Source organism: Argentina silus (genome assembly GCF_951799395.1).
Source record: "Argentina silus genome assembly, chromosome: Y".
NCBI classification, from domain to species: Eukaryota; Metazoa; Chordata; class Actinopteri; order Argentiniformes; family Argentinidae; genus Argentina; species Argentina silus.
The window spans coordinates 32,346,399-32,368,921 of NC_139654.1; the positions used below are offsets into that span (position 1 = coordinate 32,346,399).

The following is a 22,523-nucleotide window of genomic DNA, read 5'->3' on the forward strand; positions in this document are numbered from 1 at the left end:
GCGACACAAACATTCTCTCTGTCTCATGTGACTAGACCTTCTGTCTCAGGTGACTAGAATCTTTTCTATGTCCCAGGCGACGAGAGCTTAGCGTAGCGCCTCACTGACACTCAGCTACACAGACTGACCCTGTTCTGGACTCACTGTCTAACTGGACCTGAACACATCACTGACACACTCCACATTCAGAGCACAGGAAGGTCTTAAACCCGATGGCAGACTTTTGAACTTTGGGGGCATAAAACAGGCGCAAAATGAACTAAACACATCTAGTTTGGTATCAACAACAATGTTTTTATACACACAAACATTCAGAACAGTGTTCTCCACTGGCTTTTATGAAAAGAGTCAATTGTAAACAGTAAAGAGAGTATTTCTCGTGATTTTCTCTGAGGCACTTGAGATTTTTCTCTCTGTGTCCCCAAATGGTTAATTAGAACCAGAAACATAAAAAAAGCGAGTACAAAGTAGAGTCTGATAGGGTCCGGGGGTGTGGCGCGGGGTTGGGGGGGGGGGGTCGTCATGTCAGCTACCTCTGCACCACATCACTTATCTCCTTGATGCAAGTCTGCAGGTTGTCCAGAGTCGGACTGGGTCCCCCCAGGCCCCCAAGCCCCCCTCCACCTCCGCCTCCCCCAGACGAGGCCCTAAACTCCTGCAGGCTGAGCTCCAGCTTCCCCACCGCCTCCCGGAAAGCAAACTTGTTCCTCATCTGGGGGATGCAGTCCACGTAGCCGGAGCAGTAGTCCAGCAGCTGGTGTCCGGCGTCGACCACCTGGCTGCTGGAGGATGACTCAGGGCTGCTGTGGAGGGTGCTGCTCAGGCACTCTGCACACTCCAGCAGCACCTCCCGGCTGACCTTGTCCACGTGCAGCCTCTCCTGCTGCTGCCTGGGCCGCCGCAGCGCCACCTTAGAGCTTCCAGAGGGCGCTGTGCTGGAGGAGGAGATGGTAGTGCTGGTGGCACCGTTGGCCAGTTTAGTGGTGGGCGTGTTGTTGTTGGTGGAGGAAGAAGAGGAGAAGGATGGAGTCACTTGTGGTGGCGGCACTGACAGTCTGCCCGTTGCCATGCCGACCACTCGCCCCGGCCGTTTGGCGCCCGCCCCGCCCCCGTTGACCTCTGTGCCCCCTCCCCCGCCCGGCCCCGCTTGCTCCTCGCCATCTCCGCTGTAGGAGTGCTGCATGCGCAGCAGGGTGGGGGGCGGCGGGGGAGCACACTTGGGTTTGACCAGGCGTGGACGGTCCACCTGATGCTCCAGCAGTTTGAAGCGATTGCCCTGGGAGTCGACCCCCACCAGGTGAACGTCGGCCAGGCTGTGCTTCAGTGTGGGGGAGATCAACACGGGCACCTTGTGGTTGTGTGGCGCGCCGCCCCCCCCCAGCCCCAACAGGCCCGCCCCCCCCGCAGTCTTAGAGGGCGACGACCACACCTGTCTGTCCTGCACCCCGCCCTCCTGACCCTCCCTCCCCCGCAAGTGACAGTCCGAGTTGGACTCCTCGCCCACTCTCACCCTGCCACCGCCCCCGGCCTCCCTCCCTCCTCCCCCCACCCCACGGGGCAGCAGCTTGGCCTTGGGCCTGTCCCTGATCTGGGCCGTGCCCTCGTCCATCCTCTGTGGCAGGGTGGTGTCCCCCGCGGGGCAGGCAGCCCCGTTCTCCGGCTGGGAGGTGGTGGAGGCTGTGCGCTCCAGAGGGGGCTTGCTGCTCCGGTTCCTGGGCAGCGTCAGAGCCATGCGCTCCAGGTCCGGCAGCCCGGCCAACATGGACGAGGTGGAGTTGGACCTGGGGAAGGGCTTGCCCCCCCCGCCGGATCCCACACCCCCGTCCTCCGAACAAGTGGACTTGCCTGTCCGTAGCCCCAGGGTCTTCTTGATGAGGCGAGGGGTGAAGAACCCCGCAAGCCCCGCCCAGCTAGTGCTGCTGCCGCCCAACTGTGAACACGCCCCACCCGAGCCCTGGTTGGCCGAGGGCTTCTGTCCGAAGGTGGCGCCGCAGCAGCGCGACTGGACATGGTTGGTGTCTCCGTGGGATGGGGAGAAGCCGAGGCCGTTGGCCTGGGGGGGCAGGGGAGGGGGGAGGGCGCAGAAGCCCGTGGCGAACTCGTACTTCTTATGAGGCTGCGTCTCCATCTCCCGGAACGAGCTGCTCCTCTTGGGTGGGGTGGGCAGGCTCTGCTGCAGCTGGGAGGAGGGGGAGGAAGACTTCTTCTTCATGAATGAGCTGAAGAAGCCCGCCTTGTGGTCGCGGATGAAGCTGGTCTCCTGGCCGTCCTCCAGGAGGCTGTTGGGGGATTTGTCCCGTTGTTTCCGGGGCAGAGCAGGAGAGCTGCCCAAGCACCCGTCACCTCCTCCCAGTAGAGGGGCAGCCAGGCCTGGGGAGGAGAAGAGGCATGGGGTTACTACTGGTAACAGGGTGACACGCGCACACACACACACACAGAGTAACACACAATAGCACACAGTAACACACACCATGGCAGTTACTACTGGCACCTATACACACCAGTAGAGGCTTTTGGAGGTAGAAATCGGAGGATGGGCTCATTATAATGCATGGAATGGAATTAGGAATGGTCTCAAACACACGTGTTGTATTCCATTACATGCATTACAATGAGCCCATCCTCCGATTTCTACCTCTACCAGCCTCCCCTGATACACAGTTGTGCAACACCAATTACTGTTCGGAAAGTCTGCAGTCAAATCAAACATTGTAGCAGAGTGTTTACCGGGGTGGTAGTGGAGTAGAGTTTTTCCATTAACCTCACTGTTTTTTGCGATGTGTCCAGTGTCTGTTTCTGTTTTGCTCCGATTGGTATTTTCTGCTGTTTCTGATTTTTTTTACAGGGTTTTTTTATAAAAAAAAATGTGTATATGAAAAAGCATAAGATACTACTTATATGATGCATACCATAAATGCTTCCAAATAAACTTATTACAACAGAGAATCGGGTGTGGCTGCGATCGGCTACGGGTGTTGATTCTCTACCCATAGCCTTATAAATGTGCACTTAATGGGCCTCATGCAGGAAGCGATACAGAAACAAATTTCCTCTTATTTTTGTTCGTATCCACGATTTGTTCTTATTTTGTTCGTACTGTGATGGCCCAGCCGGTGAGCAGTGCCCCACAGAGACACCTGGTGGCCACCGGGGCAGGCAAAGGCAGCCAGGGGGTGTAGTGGTGGATGGGAGGTACTATCCCAGTTCTATGTCCTGGAGACTCCGCCCCAATCAGATGACTCAGCTTACCGCTCACAGGTGTGCTGAGTTAGCTCTGCGATCCTGAGGCCTTTTATACTCCTGTGGGGGGACATGCAGCGTTCGGCCTGTAGAGGGAGCTACAGGACCGTGGCCGGGGTTGTGTCGGCGAGACTTTTGTTGCACACCTGCTGCGAATTAAGTCTCGCCGGCGAATGTTTAAGATGGGTGTGCTTCTGCCATTTCAGTAGGCGAGGAGAGCTGGGAACGGCGAGACGAGAGAGAGACTTTCTGACGAGGCTGGAAAGCCCAAACAGTGACAAGTAACTTTATGAATAAACGGGAGAGAAATCCCTTACCTCCATACTGCGTCTGCCTCTGTGTACAAACGGACATTGCTACATTGGCGCCCCACGTTAGGTAAGGGATTTCTCTCCCGTTTATTCATAAAGTTACTTGTCACTGTTTGGGCTTTCCAGCCTCGTCAGAAAGTCTCTCTCTCGTCTCGCCGTTCCCAGCTCTCCTCGCCTACTGAAATGGCAGAAGCACACCCATCTTAAACATTCGCCGGCGAGACTTAATTCGCAGCAGGTGTGCAACAAAAGTCTCGCCGACACAACCCCGGCCACGGTCCTGTAGCTCCCTCTACAGGCCGAACGCTGCATGTCCCCCCACAACTCCCCAGGACAAGCTGAAGACAGACTGGCTGGAGGAACGAGTCGAGACCAGATACCCGCTAAGCCAGTCTCATACCGAAACGTGAGAGAAAGCCGGGAAGCCGGAGAGGAACCCCCAACCAACCGGAGGAAGACGAAGCCGAGCTGGGGCGAAGAGGTCAGTGGCAGGGACCCGATATCCGACTAACTTTGGCCTGTCTCTCTCTCTCATCACAGGAAGAACCAGGCAGAGCGCCGTAACGCCAACCGCCAACCCGGTGAAGATTTGAGTTGCCTTTCGCCTCTCCCTTTTTCCTGCACCTTATAAATAAAAACCCTAAGTTGATTTCACCGCAACCCCTGTTTCTGCCTGTTCTTATTCTCATTGGTTGACCCACTGTTGCGCCTATCGACCAGGCTCCCACAGTACCCATTGATTTCTGGGATTCACCAATGTTTTCAGATTTTTGCACACCTATGCTAATAACAAACAATCGGCCACGCGCCTCCAATGTATGATCAAGTGGGATTCATCATTCAGCACACCTGGGTAAGAGCAGATTTGGATGGTTAAGAACGTTTGGTGCATCTGTAGTTGACTTCTCTTATTTTTTCTCTTTACAGAAAATTAAGAGAAAATATAAGAGACATTAACGAGAATGTTGCTGCATGACTCCCTATCATAGATTGAAAACCAAGGGACTGGTGATATAAACTCCCCCTAGCTCATTACAAGCACCCAATGATGTTAACTACATGAAGGGTAGTGAATGAGGGTATATTTGGATGAATACAATAAATCCAGATACAACCTACGGAAAGCTATCAAGACGCTTAAAGACAATACAGGGACAAGGTCGAATCACAATTCCAGGGCTCTGACGTGAGAGGTATGTGGCGTGGGCTGCAGATGATTACGGATTATAAGGGGAGACCTGTCAGTATGAGCACCGACGCTTCCTGACTAGCTCAACACATTTTACACTCAGTTTGAGGGAAACAACATCGAGCCCCCCACAAAGGCTCTCACTGCTCGAGAGGACAGTGTGTTATTGATCACTGCGGCTGACGTGAGTAAGGCTTTTCAGCGTGTTAACACCCACAAAGCCGCATCGTCAGAGCATGCTCTGACCAGCTGCCAGATGTCACTTCACAGACATAGTGTGATGGAAATCTTTCAGTGAACAACAATAAACAATGTTTGGTCTCAGTTGAGAGTTTTAATGCATGTACAAAGTTTAAACAATTCTGCTTACGGCCGGATCAGCATTCCTTCACCAACAGTGTGGATTCAGATACTGATGCTGTGGCTGAGGAGAGGACCGTCCTTAACTCCAATGCTCGTACGTCATAGGTCTAGGGGTAAACATATCTTGCACCTGTTTGCTGATAAAGAAGCTGGGAAAGAAGCGTAGGTGTTGTGAGCCACTATTACAATGTCTCAGCCTGCAGTTAGGAGTGTTCCAAGGTCACACACTGTCTATTGTATGATAGAAGGAGCAGTCGGTTTTGGTTCTTCCTCAGTCACACAATGGAAAATAACAAAGTACATTGGGTCACAACAAGGTCAATACATTTCATGTAAGACAAAGCAAAATAGCACAAATAATTGTTTTGCCATTACAAGTGTCAACCTTTTCCTGTCCCAGTCTGTAATCCCCACCTGTTTTAAGGTGACCACAATTATTCCAGTGCCGAAAAAGACCAAGGTAACCTGCCTTAATGACTATAGCCCTGTTGCACTCACGTCTGTCATCATGGAGTGCTTTGAGGGGTTGGTTAAGACCCACATCAACTCCACACTACCTGCCACACTGGACCCACTTCAATTTGCATACCGCCCCAACAGATCCACAGATGACGCCATTGCTCTCACCTGCACACTGCCCTATTCCACTTGGACAAGAGAGATACCTATGTGAGAATGCTGTTCATTGATTACAACGCCATAGTCCCCTCCAAGCTCATCACCAAGCTCAGGGACCTGGGTCCTAACACCTCCCTGTGTAACTGGATCTAGAACCTGACGGGCAGACCCCAGGAGGTGAGGGTAGGCAGTATCACCTCCTCCACTCTGACTCTTAACACGGGGGGGGGGGGGGGGGGGGCAGGGCTGCGTGCTCTGCTGCACTCCTTGGTTCACCCACGACTGTGTGGCCACGCACAACTCCATCATCAAGTTTGCTGATGACAGCACTGTGGTTGGCCTGATCACTAACAATGATGAGTCAGCCTACAGGGACTTCCGGACTGGTGCCAGGACAATAATCTCTCCCTCAACATTAGCAAAACTAAAGAGCTGATTGTGGACTTCAGGAAGAAGCAGCAGGGGGTCACGCCCCCATCCACATCGGTGGGGCTTCAGCAGCTCCTTGTGTCCACATCACTGAGGACTTAACATGGTCACACCGCACCCACACAGTGATCAGGACGGCACGTCAGCGCCTGTTTTTCCTCAGACGGCTGAGGAAATTCTAACCCACAGAGAGTATCCTGACCAGCTGTATCACCGCCTGGTACGGCAGCTGCACCGCCCTCGACCGCAAGGCTCTGCAGAGGGTGATGAAAACAGCCCAGTCCATCATGGGCCGTGAGCTCCCAGCTGTGCAGCACATCTACTCCGGGAGGTGCAAGAGGCAAGCTGGGAAGACCATCAGGGACCCCAGGCACCCCAGCCACGCCCTGTTCTCTCAGCTACCGTCTGGCAAATGGCACCAGACCCGTACTAACAGGTTCCAGGATAGCTTCTACCCGCAGGCCATTTGACTGCTCAACTGACACCACCTCAGGCCCCCCTCCCCGGAACCAATCAGGTTAAATAAAGGTTAAATAAATGTCTCTCTGGTTAAATAAAGGGTTAATAAAATACAGTAAAAGTAAAATAAACAAATGGGCGTGATGACTCTGGGTCAAGTGGGTATGTTATGGGCATCACCAGCTATGGGTGAGGAGGTGGAGGTGGTGGTGGTGAGGGAGGGAGGTCAGAGGTCAGTCTGGCAGGTAGATCCGGGAAGCGGAGGGGTATGCTTCATGATTAACAACTGGTGTACTGATGTGGAGCCACTCTCATCCTACTGCACTCCCGACTTGGAACATCTGATGCTTAAATGCAGACCCTTCTACCTCCCTCGTGAATTCTCATCAGTTATCATTACTGCGGTCTACATCCCTCCCCAAGCGAACACTACGACTGCACCCAAAGAACTGTACGCGACAGTGAACAGGCAGGAATCGGTTCACGCAGAGGCCACTTTCATCATTGCTTGAAGAAAGTCCGACCGAGGTACATACAGCACATCTCCTGCTCCACGCGAGGAAATACAGTTGTGTTCAAAATAATAGCAGTCCAACATCACTAACCAGATCAATCACTGTTTTTGGTAGAAATTATATTTCTACATGGCAAATAATTTACTAGTAGGTGTAGCAGAGTAATAGAAAACCAACAGACCCAACAGTCATGACATACATGCTGCTGGATTCTGTGTAATTGAATCATTAATTGAAAGGGGCGTGTTCAAAATAATAGCAGTGTGGAGTTCAATTAGTGAGGTCATTCATTCTGTGAAAAAACAGGTGTCACACAGGTGGCCCTTATTTAAGGACGAAGGCAGCAAATGTTGTACATGCTGGTTATAGTGCATTTCTCTCTGAAAATCGGAGTAAAATGGGTCGTTCTAGACATTGTTCAGAAGAACAGCGTACTTTGATTAAAAAGTTGATTGGAGAAGGGAAAACATATAGAGAAGTGCAGAAAATGATAGGCTGTTCAGCTAAAATGATCTCAAATGCTTTAAAATGGCAACCAAAACCAGAAAGACATGGAAGAAAACGGAAAACTACCATTCGAATGGATCGAAGAATAGCCAAAATGGCAAAGACTCAGCCAATGATCAGCTCCAGGGTGATCAAAGAAGGTCTAAAGTTACCTGTGAGTACTGTAACAATTAGAAGACGCCTATGTGAAGCCAAGCTATCGGCAAGAAGCCCCCGCAAAGTCCCATTGTTGAAAAAACGACGTGCTGAAGAGGTTACAATTTGCCAAAGAACACATTGACTGGCTGTGGGGGGACATGCAGCGTTCGGCCTGTAGAGGGAGCTACAGGACCGTGGCCGGGGTTGTGTCGGCGAGACTTTTGTTGCACACCTGCTGCGAATTAAGTCTCGCCGGCGAATGTTTAAGATGGGTGTGCTTCTGCCATTTCAGAAAGGGAGCTAAGCTGGAGAAGCAGAGCAGAGCCGAGCCGAGCCGAGCACCAAAGGAGAGACTTTGAACGAGGCTGGAAAGCCGAACCGTGCCAGCGGACCCCTTTGAAAATAAACGGGAGAAATTCCCTTATCATTATACTGCGTCTGCCTCTGTGTACCACCGGACATTGTTACACTGGCCTAAAGAGAAATGGCGCCACATGTTGTGGACTAGATTGTTCTTTTTGGGTCTAGGGGCCGCAGACAGTTTGTCAGACGACCCCCAAATACTGAATTCAAGCCACAGTACACTGTGAAGACAGTGAAGCATGGTGGCGCAAGCATCATGATATGGGGATGTTTCTCATACTATGGTGTCGGGCCTATTTATCGCATACCAGGGATCATGGATCAGTTTGCATACATCAAAATACTTGAAGAGGTCATGTTGCCTCATGCCGAAGAGGAAATGCCCTTGAAATGGGTGTTTCAACAAGACAACGACCCCAAACACACCAGTAAGCGAGCAGTATCTTGGTTCCAGACCAACAAGATTAACGTTATGGAGTGGCCAGCCCAATCCCCGGACCTTAATCCAATAGAAAACTTGTGAGGTGACATCAAAAATGCTGTTTCTGAGGCAAAACCAAGAAATGCAGAGGAATTGTGGAATTTTGAACAGCATAATATTCCTTTTTCTTCACTTTCTGTAAAGTAATAACAAATGTGATACATTTTTCTTCATGTTTTGATTTGGAATAGAATGTGCAGTGTTCCCAATGCATTTGCGTGTATGGAAATACATTTTGAGCTTTACTCACTTTTTTAATCACACTGCTATTATTTTGAACACAACTGTACATTAGATTATCTCTACTCCACTTGCGAGGATGGCTATAAATTCCTACGTCGACCTCCATTCGGCAAATCTGATCATGCCTCCATCCTGCTGTTACCTGACAAACAGAGACTGAAGCAAACGTCACCTGTTAAAAGCACGGACCAACACATTTAACTCCGGCGATTCCGAAAAATACAAGAAATCGAGAGGCGCCCTGCACAGGGTCATCAAGACTGCAAAACAGAGGCAAGGTCGAAACACTATACAAGGGCGCTGATGTGCGTGGTATGTGGCGCGGACTACAGACTATAGACAGAAAGCTGACAGCTTGGGTAACTCTGCTACGCTACCGGACGAGCTTAACAACTTCTATGCTCGGTTTGATGGCAGCAACACTGTGCCTCCCATCAAGGCTCTCGCTGCTCGCGAGGACAACGTACTAGCAATCAACACGGCCAACGTGAGGAAGGCTTTTAAATGCGTCTTTTTAAACCCTAACCCTAACACCCACAAAACTGCTGGTCCAGACGGCATCCCTGGCCGTGTCCTCAGAGTATGCGCCTACAGCTTCACGGACATATTCAATCTATCCCTGTCCCAGTCTGTAATACCCACCTGTTTCAAAGCGACCACTATCATCCAAGATGAACAAGATAACCTGCCCCCCCGTTGCACTCACCCCGATCATCATGAAGTGCCTCGAGAAGCTGGTGAAGTCTCACATCAACTCATCATTACCTGCCACTCTGGACCGTCTTCAGTTTGCATACCGCCCCAATAGATCCACAGATGATGCCATTGCCTACACCCTGCACACTGCCCTATCCCACCTGGACAAGAGGGACACCTATGTGAGAATGCTGTTTATCGACTACAGCTCAGCATTCAACACCATTGTCCCCTCTAAGCTCGTCACCAAGCTCAGGGACTTGGGTCTCAACACCTCACTATGTAACTGGATCCAGAACTTCCTGACGGGCAGATCCCAGGTGGTGAAGGTAGGCACTATCACCTCATCCACTCTGACTGGTGCCAGGACAACAACCTCTATGAAAATCAGCAAAACCAAGGAGAGAGCTGATCGTGGATTTCAGGAGGAAGAGTGGGGGCTGCAGTGGAGAAAGTCAGCAGCTTCAAGTTCCTTGGTGTCACACCACACCCACACTGTGATCAAGAAAGAAATTCGGTATGGACCCCCAGATCCTTACAAACGTTTACAGATGCACCACAGAGAGTATCCTGACCGGCTGAATCACCGCCTGGTATGGCAGCTGCACTGCCCTCGACCGTGAGGCCCTCAGAGGGTGGTGAAAACGGCCCAGTACATCACAGGCCGCAAGCTACCAGCCATTCAGGACCTCTACTCTGAGAAGTGCAAGAGGAAGGCTGGGAAGATCATCAGGGACCCCAGCCACACCTGTTCTCTCTGCTGCTTTCTGGCAAAAGGTATCGGAGCATCCAGTCCTGGACCAACAGGCTCCGGAACAGTTTCTACCCCCAGGCCATAAGACTGCTCAACTAAGCACACCCTAATACTAATTTGATTTAAGATCGCTGCCATCCTCCTCAGCCTGCGGGTGAGGTGGCGGGCGGGGCGGGGTCGAGGGTGAGGAGGGGGCGGGTACCTGAGGGGCTGTGTGTCCCGGCGTCTTGCAGAGCGTCCAGACCGCCCTCGATGTTCTCCTTGTTCTCCCCGTGCTTCTTGAGCGTACGAGACTTGGACGGCAGGAGGGGCATGTCGTGGCCGAAGGGGTGCAGTGGCGTGCCGTGGCCAGAGGAGGCAGTCTTACACAGCTCCTCCGCTACCTCTGTAGGGGGGAAGGGAGAGGAGAGTTAGACTACATTACTGGCCGAGAAAGAGTATTATTGTTGTTTCCCCACTAATTAGAATGACTACAAAACACCTACAAAAGCACTACAAACTTGCATCAACATGAGTCATGACTGTTCCTGTTCTCTCCTTTTCATTAAAGACCATTCTCCTCCATCTGCTGCTGCCTAGAGTGGTATATCAGAAGAGTGGCACCAATTCAAGAGAGAGATTTTCCAAATGTGTAGTAGTTTTATTGTTTTACTTGAGAGTAGCCATGACGTTTCGGGGCTGAAACTGCCTCTTTTCGTCTGCCATTTTTCCCTCCATTTATTGTCCATCTATTGTTAGCCCCGCTCACTTACATATCTTAGTCCAATAAAAAATTCTATGGGTAAATCAAGAAGGAATTTTTGGAACAATTTGAAGCCTTCAGTAATTCCATTGGCGTAACTCCACTCTTCTAATAAACCACTGTTTCAACTGAGCATAGTGAATGGAGGCAGCGAACAGAACTACATGGCCTACAGACAGGGAAACCTAGCAAGCATATCGCCAGAGAGAGCCAATACGTCTGTATTAGGTGGAAACAGGGGAGGTTTGTGGAGTCAGAAATCGGAGGACGGGCTCATCGTAATGCATGGAACGGAATGATGTGTTTGATACCATTCCTCATTCCCTTTCATGCATTACAATGAGCCCGTCCTCCGATTTCTACCTCCACCAGTCTCCCCTGGTGTATAACTGTATCAAAGGTGTGTATGGATAAAGTACCTTCTGAGATGCTGGAGTTGTGGAACATGGTCTCAAAGGCCTGGTGGGTCTCGGCGAACGACGGGCGGTCCAGCGGGCTCCACTGCCAACCTGGCAACACACACACACACACACACTAGCCTATCTTACTGCAGTGCAGAGACGCATTAGATTATATTGATACCATCCCTCATTCCATGCATTATAATGAGCCTGTCCTCTGATGTTCTACCTCCGCCACCAGCCTCCCCTGCTGTGTAGAGAGACAGAACCCAAGAGAACCAGGGCGGTGGCAGAGGTACCAGTACTCACAGGCCCTCATCAGCTCGTGGACCTTGGGGGGGCAGCCTTCAGGCTGCTCCATGCGGTAGCCCTTCTCCAGCAGGTCGTACACCTGGGACAGGTCGATGCCCGGGTACGGAGACATGCCGTAGGTGGCGATCTCCCATAGCAGCACGCCAAACGCTGGAGGAGGAATGGAAAGGAGAGAGAGGGAGGAGAGGAGGAAGAGAGGGAGGGAGGGAGAGGGGGAGGAGAGGAGAGAGGGATGAGAAACATACTGGCTGTGGTGGAAATTGTAGTGTGACAGTGTGTTTTGTGTGTGTACAGTATTGTGTGTGTGTGTGTGTATGTATGTATGTATGTACCTGTGTGTGTATGTACAGTATGTGTGTGTGTCTGTGTCCTCACCCCACACGTCAGACTTGATGGAGAAGGTGTTGTAGGCCAGGCTCTCCGGGGCGGTCCATTTGATGGGGAACTTGGCCCCGGCGTGGGCTGTGTAGGTGTCCCCTGTCATCAGCCTGCTCAGCCCAAAGTCTGCCACCTTCACCACGTGGTTCTCTCCTACCAGACAGTTCCTCGCTGCCAGGTCCCTGGGAGAGGAGGGGGGGGGGAAGAAAGAGAGAGAGACTGTTGTGAGCCAAAAACATTTTAAAAAAGTGTGTGGCTGGTAATGTATCACCCATAGTGGGTGCTGGACCAAATAGTTTGTTTAACGTCTAAATCAACGTCAAAGTGTAATTAAAGTGCATTTTTACTTCAGTTTCAATACAATTTACAGAGAAAAAAAACAGCAGAATGACATTCTTCAAGAACAATAATGGCTTGATATATCATTCACCTTTTTCAAGTTACGTTACTTTTATTACTGTTACTGTGTGTTATCATCAAGCATAGGAAAACTACAGAAAAACAAAACAAAAAAACGTTCTGTCCTGAGTCTCCTGTCTTAGAGTCTCTCACCGGTCATTACATCCATGCATTACAATGAGCCCGTCCTCCGATTTCTACCTCCACCAGCCTCCCCTGTTTCTCATTGACCAGTCATAGCGGCTGACCAAAAAGTGAGTTTCAGGCCCTATTAAATGAAATCAAGTCCTTTTCTATATTTATCTATCAATCCTGTTTGGAAACATGGCTATGTCCATAGAGATCTATTCTATCTCTGTCTGTGTGAGTGTCTCACCTGTGGATGAAGTTCTTCTTCTCCAGGTACTCCATGGCTGAGGAGATCTGCGTGGCCATGTAGAGCAGCACCACAGCGTTGGTCTCCTCCCGGTCACACTCCCTCAGGTAGTCCAGCAGGTTACCGTGGGGCATGTACTCTGTCACGATGTAGAATGGGGGCTCCAGTGTGCACACACCTAGATGGACCAACAGACACGTACACGGAAGCACACACACACACACACACACACACATTTTAATCATACCGCTAGTATCTGTATAATGAGAGTTAAGATTGTATATACAGCTATCTATGTATGTACGTACGTACGTACGTATGTATGTATCTATATTAACCAAATGTGTATAATACTGACCTAGCAGCTGCACCAGGTTGGGGTGTTTCACCTCTTTCATGACGGCTGCCTCCTTCAGGAACTCCTCCACCTCCATTGTGTCTTCCTGTCTCTCACACACACACACACACACACACACACCACAACCCATGTAGTACCACAATCTATCACCACTAAACACCGCCACTCATTCACAATTCACATTACATGAAAGGCTACAGCTTCAGCCAAACAGAGACGCCATGATAATATTAAATGACACAGCTAGCTAGCTGAACACCACACAGATACTGTACACACAGGCACGCGCTCACACAGACACACACACTAACCTTGAGTGTTTTGACGGCCACAGTGAGGTTGTATTTCTTCCAGAGCCCCACGTACACCTCCCCATACTGCCCTCCCCCCAGCTTGTGCTTCATGGTGATGTCCGTGCGCTCCATCTCCCACTTGTCGTGGATGGGCGACACGCCGTAGACGGTGGGCTTGTTGCACTTGGGGGCGGGGTAGTGGAGGGTGGTGACCAGGCCGTCCGCCACAGTGGAGTGGTGGTGCACCAGCTCAGCCAGCGTGGCAAAGCGGCTCTCCGCAGTCACGTACACCTAGGGGGAGGGAATACCACATCCAGATTGACAGAGTGGCAAATAAACATGACGCGTGTGTGTATGTATGTACAGTATCTGTGCGTGTGTGCGCTGTATCTAACCCACCTTGCCGTCCGAGGCGGTGTTGATCCGGTAGTGGTAGACCCGGCCTTCGTACCGTAGGGAGATGGACAGCTGGCCGGGGCTGCTCTCGCTCTCCCGGACCAGGAAGCTGCCGTTGATGAGGCTGCTGAGCAGGTACTCTGCGGCGCTGCGGGACACGGGCCCATGGTACCAGCTGTGCTTCTCAAGGCTGTTGACGGGCGTGATGTAGTTGCTGGGCACCCAGCCCTGGCCGTTCTTAGAGCGCACCTCGCTCCACTCGCCATTCTGGTTGTAGCCTATGACACGCAGCTTCTCTCCTTGGGGGGGGGGGGGGGTAGTCAATGTTAAACATTTCAAGCCTCCAAAATAAACTCTTGCTTCGTCTTTAATTTGGAACTGGTTTGGATTCAAAATATCCAACCTCAACCAATCACACTAAACCAAAGACAGTATCATCTGCAAGCTATGCCGGCGGCCTGTGACTGAGAAAGGAGGTAAGACGACCAACCTCTTCCATCCCCTAAAAATAAATCATGTCCGCGAAAATATGATGAAAGCAACAGAATGCGGGCAGCAGGCAACCCCAGCAGCGGCACGTGTTTGAAAACTCAGCAGTCCACACCCACCCACACATCACTAAAAGCATAATTCTCCGCTGGTTGTCCCTATGACAAAAAAGCATGATGGAGAGAGATAACTAGTGCCATAGTTTAGCACTGGTGGCAACATTGTCACATGCCACAAGTCAACACTGAAACCAGAGACTGTTGATAAGCTAGTTTTTCTGGCCCATAACCTGTGAGAGATGGAACTAGTCTGCACAAATACGTGATACGTTTTTTTTGTTATTTGAAACATGTGGGAGTAAGCATCCCTAAAGTGGAACTACCCATTTTCATTTTGTTGTTTAATTCAGCTCTTATTATTTATCTATCCTGCATTTTTGCACTGTCATTTGTTTTAATGTTGTTCCTGACTGACTTGAAAAAAGATTGTAGGTCCTATGTAGGAAAAAGGTCCTATGTAGCAAACTGTTTATCCTGCATTTTTGCACTTCTATCCTGCAGTTTATCATCCACTTTTTTTGTTGAGAAGGTCAAAAAGTTCAATTATATGTGTATCGTGATATGATATCGTTATTGTTCAGTGTGGAGTGTGGAAAATATTGTGATATGACATTTAGGCCATATCGCCCACTCCAAACAGATAGTATACTTTGGTGTGTCCGAGGCCTCAGGCAGGGCACCCCATCTTTACAACGGTAGAGGAAACACTGAAACACTCAACTTCCTCATGAGCAACACTCTGTTCTCGGCTGCTACTGCCTGGCTGGCCATACCTCTGGCTAGGAGTCACCCTCAAGGAGTGGTAGACAATACAGGACGAATATATGATACCAGAGTATCTGTTGAGTAACTGTTGCGTAACCATGGATACAGGAACTCTCTGTGTCGCTACATACCTTTGGTGATGCTCAGTGTGTTGTCGCCACTGGCGACAAAGTCGTAAAGTGCAACAAAGAGGTTTGGGTCACTCTCGGCGGCGCCAAGCAGGTTCTCCTTGGAGCTCCAGCGGACCGCCTCCGTCAACGCTGCCGAGTCCAGGCCGAAGGGCCGGTGGAGGGCCTCTGGAGAGAGGGAGAAGTGAAAAGGTTAATTAAGAGTCATCACTCTCTGTCAAAAGCCTGTGGAAATCTCACCTTGAATATACATACACTGCACGGGCAAACAATAAACACTGCTAATTGACTGAGTACACACACACACGCGCATGCGCACAGACACACGCACACACACACCAAAGGCTGTCTCTCAATGACTCAACCACAGAGAGCCTTTCCCAACTGCTGATTCATCATCCCTTCCCTGCACGTTTCAGGATTGGCCAGGGGATGTCAAGAAACAACCTCATGGTTCTGTGCTAATTCCTCGTTCACAGAGCACGTCTGCTACCCACCATGGATGATTATCGAGATCTGCCTGGTCATTCTACTTTTACTACGCAATCAGTACCCGGCTACCACCTGCAATGAATAACTGTTACATCACTTCACAACTTGCTCTTACATCCAACAACTGTACAAACATTGCCATCATGTCTCTATATCATACATTACTCAGTTCCTTGGGCTTCAGTATTTCTTATAATTCAATCTAATGTAAACGTTGTGTGCTATTGAGGACATCGACCCATCGGCCTGTAAGCAGGCTGTTAATTGCTGCACGCCATCACATCTCCATGTATACATTATATGTACTCAGCGCTTGTGCTGACACTGTCTTTTTTATTTCATCCACTTGACATTCTTATGATGCTGAGGAGAAAGTGTGTGTTTGTGCACGTTGTGATGGCCCAGCCGGTGAGCAGTGCCCCACAGAGACACCTGGTGGCCACCGGGGCAGGCAAAGGCAGCCAGGGGGTGTAGTGGTGGATGGGAGGTACTATCCCAGTTCTATGTCCTGGAGACTCCGCCCCAATCAGATGACTCAGCTTACCGCTCACAGGTGTGCTGAGTTAGCTCTGCGATCCTGAGGCCTTTTATACTCCCCAGGACAAGCTGAAGAGAGACTGGCTGGAGGAACGAGTCGAGACCAGATACCCGCTAAGCCAGTCTCATACCGAAACGTGAGAGAAAGCCTGGAAGCCGGAGAGGAACCCCCAACCAACCGGAGGAAGACGAAGCCGAGCTGGGGCGAAGAGGTCAGTGGCAGGGACCCGATATCCGACTAACTTTGGCCTGTCTCTCTCTCTCATCACAGGAAGAACCAGGCAGAGCGCCGTAACGCCAACCGCCAACCCGGTGAAGATTTGAGTTGCCTTTCGCCTCTCCCTTTTTCCCGCACCTTGTAAATAAAAACCCTAAGTTGATTTCACCGCAACCCCTGTTTCTGCCTGTTCTTATTCTCATTGGTTGACCCACTGTTGCGCCTATCGACCAGGCTCCCACAACGTGCGTGCGTGAGTGCGTGTGAGTGTGTGCATGCGTACATGCCAGTGTGTGCCTGGCAGAGTATGTGTGCCTGTGTGGGTATATGTATGTGTGCCATCTCATCAGGGTAGCCGTCGATGCCTCGAAGGTTGATGCTGCTGAGTGGCAGCGCCGAACGATCTATACTGCAGGGATCATGCCCGCAGCTGACAGAAAACCTGCCATCTGAGCCTTGGAGGCTGTAGTTCTGTAGTCTTTGCCGCCCCATCACATGTAAGAGCAGCCTTGAACACATGGAATGCAACCCCTTTAGTATTTAATCAAACCATATCTAAAAGGGGGGGAAGGGCATTGGCAGGCCAGCATCCAGGCACCTAGAACAGGATAAATTCGCACTATGCTCTAAACCAAGGTTGTTAGGACCCCAAAACAAATAGAAGAGCTGCATCGCAACCCGACGCGCACGTCAACACAGGCAAGTGCATGTCGAACAACACCATTGTCTTCCCCCACAAAGATGTAGCGCCCCTAAAGAAAAAAGGAAAACATGTAAATGAAGCAAGATGTTAATCCATAAACCTCTGACACACTGTTGGCTAAGTGAAACAGTGCTGTGTTGTGCACAGGGAGGCTTCTCTCATAGTGCCTCTGTGACCAATAGCTACTAACATACTAACTCCATATTGAATGAAATATGTCCTAACACAGTTTCACCAATAGCTAGACAAAATATGCAAGCCAATATCCATCAGTCTTGCTCTACAGCTGTGTTGATTCTTATACAAAAAATCGAATGCCTAGTCCATTGCTACACTTCTAGCTTCCCCAACACCCTATGACATGTTGATGATGGCACCTCAAACTCCTATACAACTCTAAAAGGCAAGAACGCATCTTCACTGTCGTTCATACAGTCATGAGAAAAAATTAGGACACCCTATGAAAACCTTTGTCTTCTTCAACATATTCAAACATATGGACATTTGATATTCATTTGAACAATATTGAAAAATTGAGGTAATATAACTAAACAAATACAACTGAAACAAATTATTTAAAAAGTTATTGGTAAAATGTAATTAATAGAAATGCAATCTTCTTGTGAGGAAAAAGTTAGGACACCCCTACATTTAGTTCCACTTAAAATGCCTAAAATTATAATAAAGAGCACCACATCAGGTGCAAATGATTAGAACATCGTTACAGAGGATTTTGGAGGAGCCTGTCCTATTTAAACCTCAGATATTTAGTTTGGTTTGCTCTTGATTGTTGAAGTGAGTTGCATCACCATGGCGAGATCAAAAGAGCTCTCTGAGGCCTTCAGAAGAAAAATTGTAGATGCATATGAGTCTGGGAAGGGATATAAAAAGATCTCCAAACTATTCGAAATTGGCCATTCCACTGTCCGGAAAATAATTTACAAGTGGAGAACATTTAAAACCACCACCAACATGGCCAGGTCAGGCCGCCCAAGCAAGTTCAGCCTAAGAGCTGACCGAAAGATGCTTAAAGAAGTCTCCAACAATCCCAGAATGTCATCACGAGACCTACAGGTATCTCTTGCCACAATTGATGTCAAAGTACATGCATCCACCATAAGAAAGAGACTGAACAAGTTTGCATTACATGGGAGGTGTGCAAGGAGGAAACCCCTGCTGTCAAAAAAAAACATCAGGGCAAGACTAAAGTTTGCCAGAGAACACCTAGAGAAAGACCAGAACTTCTGGAACAATGTGCTTTGGACAGATGAATCCAAAGTTGAACTATTTGGGCACAGTAAGAGTAGACATGTTTGGCGCAAAACCAAGACAGCATTTGAGAACAAGAACCTCATACCAACTGTGAAGCATGGGGGTGGAAATGTCATGATTTGGGGCTGCTTTTCTGCAGCAGGGCCTGGTCAGCTCACCATCATAGAATCCACTATGAATTTTGTATTGTATCAGAGGGTGCTTGAGGAAAATGTGAGACCATCTGTTCGAAAGTTGAAGCTGAAGCAGATGTGGACCATGCAACATGACAATGACCCAAAACATTCCAGTAAATCTACCAAGGAATGACTCAAGAAAAATAAATTGAGAGTTCTGGAATGGTCAAATCAAAGCCCGGATCTTAATCTTATTGAGATGCTGTGGATTGATTTGAAACTGGCTGTGCATGCAAGACACCCCTCGAACATCACACAGCTGAAAGAATTCTGCAAGGAGGAGTGGGAAAAACTTTCTCCCAATTGATGTCAGAGACCTGTAGACAGTTATAAGAAACGTCTAATTGAGGTTATTTCAGCCAAGGGGGGCAATACTAGCTATTAGGGCATAGGGTGTCCTAACTTTTTCCTCAGTAGGAATTGGCATTATTGTTAATTTTTCGTTAAATAAATGATTACAAAGTTACATTTTCATAGTTTTTTGTTCAATTACATCCCCTTTATCTATAGACATTGTTAGAAAGAAGATAACATATTGATATGTCCATATTTTTAAGAGAATAACTTAATATTTTGGGGGGTGTCCTAACTTTTTCTCATGACTGTAAATGTTTTGGGCCAATCAGTGATTGTCGTAAATGTCTCATCTGTATGCAAGACCCATCATACACCTGAGTTTAATTTAAATTTGTCCCAGTGATGTCGGAGAAGAACTTGACATACGATGGACAGAGACTGAGTCATAAACCCCCTCTTCGAATTTCATCGGTGGGGATGACAAACCAGAATAGCAGGAAGGTTCACGACATCCTGACACAACAGTATTTTGAAGAATAAAGAACAGGATTTCCAAAAGCAGGAATGGATGAACTGTGAACATCATGTATTTAATTAAATATGTGGTACTTCTTAACTCCTAACCTCTTGAGAGGAAGTACTCACATGTACTCACATAGCCAGTGGCGAAAACACTGCTTAAGAATGGTGGAGTGTAGCATGGTGGAGTGTAGCAACTCAGCCTAGGCCTGTGAACATGCGTTTGCTTCTTTCATTGGTGGGTTCAGCTGTCCGACACCTGACGCATGCCAGTGACCTGACGGCCAGCTGCTCTGTCTTGAAAGTGCCCTGCCTGAACCTACGTAGACTTTAATGTTAAGTTTCCTTTGCATCACAATCTTATGAATTCTTTCAACAACACACTTTAAAAAACAGGCGGAGAGAGGAGGATAGGGGAGGAGAGGCAAGGAGAGGAGAGTGGAGGAGTAAAGAGAGGAGAGGAGGAGAAGAGAGGATGAATAATTAATTAACCATCACAGAGTATAGGCCAACATAACAAAGTCCACTGCCATAATCAATGTTTATGACACAAGCGCGCACACACACACACACACCCAGTGGTGACAGAAGCAAACAGCAGCTCACCACCAACACCGCCACCATCCCTAACTCCTCCACCCTGCACCCCAAACTAGCCCCTAACCACCCCACCCGAAACCCACACATGGACCGGTACAGGTACTTTAGTCCGGCCTGCGAACCCTCCCTCAGCGTTAAAATATTTTTTTATCACTGCATATTTCCGTGTCAATAAACATAGTTTTCCCCTGCTGTATAACAGTGTAACAATGTCCGTGACACACAGAGGCAGACGCAGTGGTGTGGTGAGAGAAAGGTCCCGTTTATTCATAAAGTCTTTGTGATGATTGCTTTTCAGCCCTCCATGCACTCGGCAACTTTCCAGTTGCCGTCCTTTTTTCAAAAGCAGGGGCTGCAACGCGAGATACCACCGGGTGATCCTCGCGTTCACATCCTTCATGCGGTGGAGCCACTGAAGGGGAGCATGGTCGGAGTAGAGGGTGAAAGCGCGACCCAGCAGGTAGTAGCGGAGGGCGCCGACCGCCCACTTGATGGCCAGGCACTTGATGGCCAGGTACACCGTGCTGTACCGGCCCTCCCTCTCCGACAGTTTGCGGCTCAGGTACAGCACCGGCCGGTCAGCCCCCTCCACCTGCTGGGTCAGCACTGCTCCCAGGCCTTAAAATCAGGGCAGGGGAGAGAACACGTCGGCGAACTGAGCTTGCAAATCTGCAACGTCCGTGGCCTGGCTAGCAGAGAGATGGTTATCAATACCGACCGGAGTGCTAACTTTTGATTTTGGGACTTCCGGTCCGAACTCATCTCTCTCTGGAATTATTGTAGCCAGAGCAACAGTGACCACGTCGTTCAATTTTTTTAGGAGATTTACGTGATACACCTGCAAGCTATCCCCCCGGTCCGAGCGTACTACCTCATAATCCACGTCCCCCATGCGACGTGTGACCACAAACGGCCCTTGCCACTTCGCGAGTAATTTGTGCTGGAGGTGGGTAACAGTACGAGCACCTTGTCTCCCGGTGTAAATTCTCGCAGGTTAGTTCCCCTGTCGTATAGGCGCTTTTGACGCTCCTGGGCTTGCTGCAAATGCTCGCGTGAAATAACCCCTAGGGCATGGAGCTTTGTGCGCAAGTCCAGGACGTATTGGATCTCACTTTTACTGTCGCTAGACCCTTCCTCCCAATTTTCTTTAAGAAGGTCTAGGACACCCCGGGGCTTACGCCCGTAGAGTAATTCAAACGGGGAAAACCCGGTGGAAGCTTGGGGGACTTCCCGTACCGCAAACAGCAGGGGATCTAGCCATTTATGCCAATTCCGACTATCCTCGTGTACAAATTTCCGGATCATTGATTTCAAGGTCCGATTGAACCGCTCACAAAGGCCATCAGTGGCTGGGTGGTAAACACTGGTTCGAACCGCCTTGATGTTCAACAACCCATATAGTTCCCCGAGAGTGCGTGACATAAAATTAGTGCCCTGGTCGGTGAGAATCCCTTTCGGGATTCCCACGTGAGAGATTACTTGAAACAATGCCTGCGCTACACTCCTGGCAGAAATATTGCGCAGCGGTATTGCCTCAGGGTATCGGGTTGCGTAATCTATCAAGACCAACACAAATCGATATCCCTGTGTACACCGATCAAATGGCCCGATAATATCCATGGCAATGCGGTCGAATGGGTTCTCGACCAATGATAAGGGCCGCAAGGGGGCCCGTGGAATGGCTGGGGGATTTACCAACTGACATTCGCGACAAGAAGCGCACCACCTACGCACCTCTGCCCGAATTCCCGGCCAATAAAATCGAGCCATTATACGGTTTAGTGTCTTATCATACCCTAAATGGCCTGCCATGGGGTTGAAATGAGCCGCCTGGAAGACCATTTCCCGGCGGCTACGGGGAACCAACAACTGGGTTACTTCCTCCTGGCTATGTGAGTCACGACTTACTCGGTACAACCTGTCGCTGTTAATCGCGAAATAGGGGTGGGCGCGTACTGTGTCTGGCCGTACCAATCGCTATCACTTGGTCATAGGCCGATCGTAGGGTCTCGTCACGAGACTGCTCGAGGGGGAAGTCACCTAGCAGCAGATAGTTCGGCGGGGAAATCTCGGGTTGAGACCCCCCCCCGCCGGCTCCGGCTCCTCGGCAGTGTCGCGAGGCACCGCCTCAGCACAGAGCACATTACACGCCTCACACCTCCCTCTCTGTCGTGCACGCACCCCGGTAGCCCGTTTTACCGCTTGAGGAAACCCCTCCCAATCTACACCCAGAATAAGGGGATGCGTGAGGCGCGGGCTAACCGCCGCCTGTACACTATGCTTTTTCCCCTCAAAATGAATCTCGATC

General features: G+C 49.7%; 1 protein-coding gene across 1 annotated transcript in view; it reads right to left on the bottom strand.

Annotated features, from left to right (window-relative positions):
- Nucleotides 1-527: 527 nt before the first annotated feature.
- Nucleotides 528-22,523, bottom strand: part of LOC310823571 (tyrosine-protein kinase ABL2-like) — a 55,774-nt gene continuing 33,778 nt past the window's right edge. The window contains exons 2-11 of the mRNA XM_083696448.1: nt 15,406-15,570; nt 13,965-14,260; nt 13,584-13,856; nt 13,273-13,357; nt 12,915-13,092; nt 12,137-12,321; nt 11,759-11,911; nt 11,468-11,557; nt 10,509-10,691; nt 528-2,370 (exon numbers count right to left, since the gene is read on the bottom strand). Coding sequence (XP_083552574.1) covers nt 530-2,370; nt 10,509-10,691; nt 11,468-11,557; nt 11,759-11,911; nt 12,137-12,321; nt 12,915-13,092; nt 13,273-13,357; nt 13,584-13,856; nt 13,965-14,260; nt 15,406-15,570 — 3,449 coding nt within the window. The 3' untranslated portion in view covers nt 528-529. The remainder of the gene's footprint in view (nt 2,371-10,508; nt 10,692-11,467; nt 11,558-11,758; nt 11,912-12,136; nt 12,322-12,914; nt 13,093-13,272; nt 13,358-13,583; nt 13,857-13,964; nt 14,261-15,405; nt 15,571-22,523) is intronic.